Raw genomic sequence first — 5,000 nt, forward strand, 5'->3', positions numbered from 1 at the left:
GTGGATAGGATTAGTAAGGAGGAAGTGAGAGCAGCGATTAAGAGGATGAAGAGTGGAAAGTTGGCTGGACCAGATGACATACCGGCAGAAGCATGGAGATGTTTAGGAGAGATGCAGTGGAGTTTTTATCCATTCGCATTTACATGTGAGGCATTTAGCAGACGGCCTTGTCCAGAGCGACGTACAAAAGTGCTTTTGACCAAATTGTTGAACAAGATTCTGGAAGGTGAGAAGATGCCTGAGGAATGGAGAAGGAGTGTGCTGGTACTGATCTTTAAGAATAATGGAGATGTGCAGACCTGCAGTAACTACAGGGGAATAAAGTTAATCAGTTACACCATGAAGTTATGGGAAAGAGTAGTGGAAGCCAGGCTGAGAGAAGAGGAATAAAAGTCAATGAGAGGGAGGGCAGTGGAGGGGTGAGGTTGGAGAAGTGGAGAAGGTGGAGGTGGAGAAGGTGAAGGAGTTCAGGTACTTGGGGTCCACATTGCAAAGTAATGGAGAGTGTGTTAGAGAAGTGAAGAAAAGAGTGCAGGCAGGGTGGAGTGGGTGGAGAAGAGTGATAGCAGGAGTGATTTGTGATAGAAGAGTATCTGTGAGAGTGAAAGGGAAAGTTTATAGGACTGTGGTGAGACCTGAGATGATGTATGGTTTGGAGACAGTGGCACTGAGTAAAAGACAAAGACGTATCGTCCAAACCGCTCCACGGATATTGCTATCTCCACGACCTAGACAACAAGGACTCTTATGTACAAATGCTGTTCATAGACTTCAGCTCAGCATTCAACATGATCATCCCTCAGCACCTGATTGAGAAGCTGAGCCTACTGGGCCTGAACACCTCTCTCTGTAACTGGATCCTGGACTATCTGACCGGGAGACCTCGGTCAGTCCGGATCGGAAACAGCATCTCCAGCACCACCACACGAACACTGGGGCCCCTTAGGGCTGTGTGCTCAGCCCACTGCTGTTCACTCTGCTGACTCATGACTGTGTAGCAATGCACAGCTCAAATTACATCATTGAGTTCACCGGTGACACGACCGTGGTGGGTCTCATCAGCAAGAACGATGAGTCAGCATACAGAGAAGAGGTGCAACGATTAACAGCCTGGTGTGGAGCCAACAACCTGTCTCTGAACGATGATAAAACTAAAGAGAAGGTTGTTCACTTCAGGAGAGCACAGTGTGACCATTCTCCACTGATCATCGATTGATCCTCCGTGGAGATTGTCAAGAGCACCAAATTCCTTGTTGTTCACTCAACTTCACCTGGTCACTCAACACCAGCTCCATCACCAAAAAAGCCCAGCAGCGTCTCTACTTCCTGAGAAGGCTGAGGAAAGTATTTGTATTTTGTGAGAAATCTTACTAGTCCTTAACCCTGTGTTTTCTGTGATTGTTGTTGTAGCATCAGGGTTCAGGAGGAACGTTGTTTCATTTCACTGTGTACTGTGTCAGATATATATGGCTGAAATGACAATAAAAGATTCTTGAAGACAGGAGGTGGAGCTGGAGGTATCAGAGCTGAAGATGTTGAGGTTGGACAGGATTAGTAATGAGTTTTTTAGAGGGACAGCGCATGTAGGACGTTTTGGAGACAAGGTGAGGGAGGTGAGATTGAGAGAAGAGTATCTGTGAGAGTGAAAGGGAAAGTTAATAGGATTGTGGTGAGACCTGAGATGTTGTATGGTTTAGAGACAGTGGCATTGAGTAAAAGACAGGAGGTGGAGCTGGAGGTAGCAGAGCTGAAGATGTTGAGATGTTCATTGGGAGTGCTGATGATGGACAGGATTAGATTTAGTTTATTAGAGGAACAGGGCATGTAGGACGTTTTGGAGACAAGGTGAGGAAGGTGTGATTGAGACGGTTTGGACATGTGCAGAGGAGGGACATGGGGTATATCAGTAGGAGAATGCTGAGGATGGAGACACCAGGAAGGAGGAAAAGAGGAAGACCAAGGAGGAGGTTTATGGATGTGGTAAAAAAAGACATGCAGGTAGTTGGTGTGAAAGAGGCAGATGTAGAGGTCAGGGGGGTATGGAGACGGATGATCCGCTGTGGCGCCCCCTAATGGGAGAAGCCGAAAGATGATTATGGATGCTCTTTTCCCCTGTATGGAAAGCTTTCAGATTAATTCTATCCACATAATTTAATAATATACAGTAACAAAACTGCTGATGGATCAGAACCAGAGAACAATTTCAGACCTTCAGCGTCATTATACACACAAATCATATCCGTGCTCCCAGTGCAACAAACCTCTGTGTGATAATCAGCTCACAATCTTCCTTGTATGCATTCAAAACTTTTTTTTAGGCATAAACACGTTAATCAGACAAAAAAAAAATTCTAATGCTCTTTTTTTTATGTAAATAAACACCATGTATTCAGACGTCATTTGAGGCAGCGGTAGTGTTTAATCAGACACAGACGTCTTTAAATATCATAAAGGAGAAAAGCTGCTGGAGATGAATAAAATCTCTGAGGAAAAAAAAAAATATATATATATATATATATATATATATATATGGCTTTAATGATCAGGACCTAAAACATCTCTGTATAAGTGAGAGGAGTGAAAAATAGGAGTTTTATCGTCTAATATACTGTATATATAGGGTTATATATAGGCGCTTTGAATATTAGTCTGCAGTGTGTAGAGGAACAACCTGAAGGTGAGATACTTATATATACTGTATACACACACAAATGAATAAAAGTATTGGGAAACCTGACAGGTCCAGCCATATGTAATTCTTCTCCAAACTGTTTCCTCTAATTTGAAGGTACAGAAATGTACAGGATGCTTCTCCAAACCTGTAGCATCATGACAATGCGCCTGTGCACAAAGCCAGCTTCATGAACATATTTATACTTTCCACGGGTTGGACTGGAAGATCTCCTTCAATAGAGCATAAACTTTACTGAACACCTCTGGGTTGAATGTAAACACTGACTGCACCCCAGAACCTCCTCACCTACATCGCTAACTGGCTGAATGAATCTCCACGAATCACATATGGAACATCTTCCCAGAAGAAGAAAAGGATATAAAAGCAAATGGAGACTGAACGTGGAAGATGTTCATGAAGAAGCACATCCCAATCTTATATGCTTGTGTGTCCACAAAATGGGAGACATGGTCAAGTGTGAAAAAGAAAGTCCTGATCAATATTAGAATGAGGTAAATAAAGCTTCAGATGAACACCACCATGACATATTTCACCGTATCATAATAAAAAATCTTTTAGACAAAAATCAGGCCAAAATGGAGGTCGTGTGAAAAACTAAGTACACCATTTGATTCAATAGCTTCAAAAACTGTTTGAATCTTGAACAGCAATAACCTGAAGAAATCATGTTCTGTAGGACTTTATCAGTGTCTCGTTCTTCTTTAAAACTTCAGTTCATTGAGGTTTGCAGGCGTTTCTTTACGCACAGGTCCTGCCGCATAGTGATGGAAAGATCGGATCATTTTAGTGACTTGGTTCTTTGAATCTCATTCATCCAAATAAACGTATCTTTTTTTGAGTCATTTATTCATTTAATCCTTTAATCACCTTTATGGCGTCACGTGAGAGATAGATGAACGACTCGGACCAGAGACCTCATGAGATGAACTACTCGATTCTGTTTCCTGTACAAAACCTCGGAGATTTTGCATGGCTTTGCTTATGCGTCTGGTAGAAAATAAACGAATCACTCGTTAAGACGACTCGTTCACTACTGCCACAGCACTTCAGTCTGGTGGAGGTTTGGACTTTGTCCATTGCATCATTTTAATTCTGCACTTTTTTTAGCCGTCAGTTTTGGGCAAGCCTTAGCAGACGGACAGATGGTCTCACATTTGACTTTATAATACTTTGTCTTCTTTTCAAAGTGTGTGTCAAGCACCCTTTGCAATTCGCTCTGGATCTCCGCAACAGTGTAAAAATGGCAACCTTTGAGCCAGATCTTCATCAAAGTTCGCAGGAGCCCAATCTGGGTGGGCACGTGGTCAGGATAGCAGACATAGTAAGAATAGCACCAATTGCACGGCTCCTGATCGAGCCAGGATGATCCGTTTTGGCACACTGACTGATGAAGTTCGGTGCTCCCTGTGACTGTGCGTGCAGCCTCGTGCTGCCATCTGTTGTGTGCTACAAAACTTGGAACTTGAAAATTTTTGATAGCACCTCATACATGGTGAGATCTTGAGATGATTTTGCAAAGATACCACACCTGGAAAGACTGGGAACTGTCTTAAATGTTTTCCACTTTGAATAGTTTGGAAGTGGATCTCTAAGCGTAGTGCTGACGTATGATTTCTTTCCTCTCTGCCCTCATGTTAACATGCAGAAAACCTGGGCTTTTATAAAGTAAAGGTGTACTGTTTCATTTTGGCTTGATTTTTGTAAAAAAGAAAAAAAGTAATGACAATAAATGTTATGGGTTTTTCATCTGAGGTTGTATAAACTATAATAAATGCACAAAATATTCCAAGGCAGATCAGCTTCCTCCAGGTCTTCTTCGCTCTTCATGTTTCAGCTACCCTTCTCCTTTTCCAAGCTCCTAGAGGAAAGGGGAAGGAAGACAGATCGGATCAGCAGGCGATACACAAACCACATCGCAGTAAATAAAAGTTCCACGGGGAGTATCACGGTACCCAAACACGTCATCGCGCTTCGGGAAAACTTACCCTGAATCCAAAAGGGGTTCGGATCCTAAGTGTGGCTTCACTTCTACATTTACGTACCTGCGTCCAATTGGCTTGTTGGGAAAATTCCTCAGCCGGGCCACTTTGAAACCGATCGTGAGTTTGACTCGACTTGTGGTAATAATGTGATTATAGAAAACACCCAACTGACCGAAGACACCGTGGATTCATGTTGTTAAGAACCTGGTGTCTTGTACTTTTGAGCTCAATCCAGGACACTCCAGAAATGTGTGCTTCAGTTTCACAGCCTCACTGCAGGAGTTAACGCCTGGTATCACATTTGGCTTTGGAGTTTCCTTCAT

At 42.8% G+C, this 5,000-nt stretch overlaps 1 protein-coding gene across 1 annotated transcript in view; it reads right to left on the reverse strand.

The window, feature by feature from the left end:
* Window positions 1-4,379: 4,379 nt before the first annotated feature.
* slc35a2 (solute carrier family 35 member 2) overlaps window positions 4,380-5,000 on the reverse strand; it is a 14,249-nt gene continuing 13,628 nt past the window's right edge. Inside the window, exon 5 of the mRNA XM_083555044.1 lies at window positions 4,380-4,553. Coding sequence (XP_083411170.1) covers window positions 4,526-4,553 — 28 coding nt within the window. The 3' untranslated portion in view covers window positions 4,380-4,525. The remainder of the gene's footprint in view (window positions 4,554-5,000) is intronic.

This window comes from Silurus aristotelis (assembly GCF_946808225.1).
Source record: "Silurus aristotelis genome assembly, chromosome: 11".
NCBI lineage: Eukaryota > Metazoa > Chordata > Actinopteri > Siluriformes > Siluridae > Silurus > Silurus aristotelis.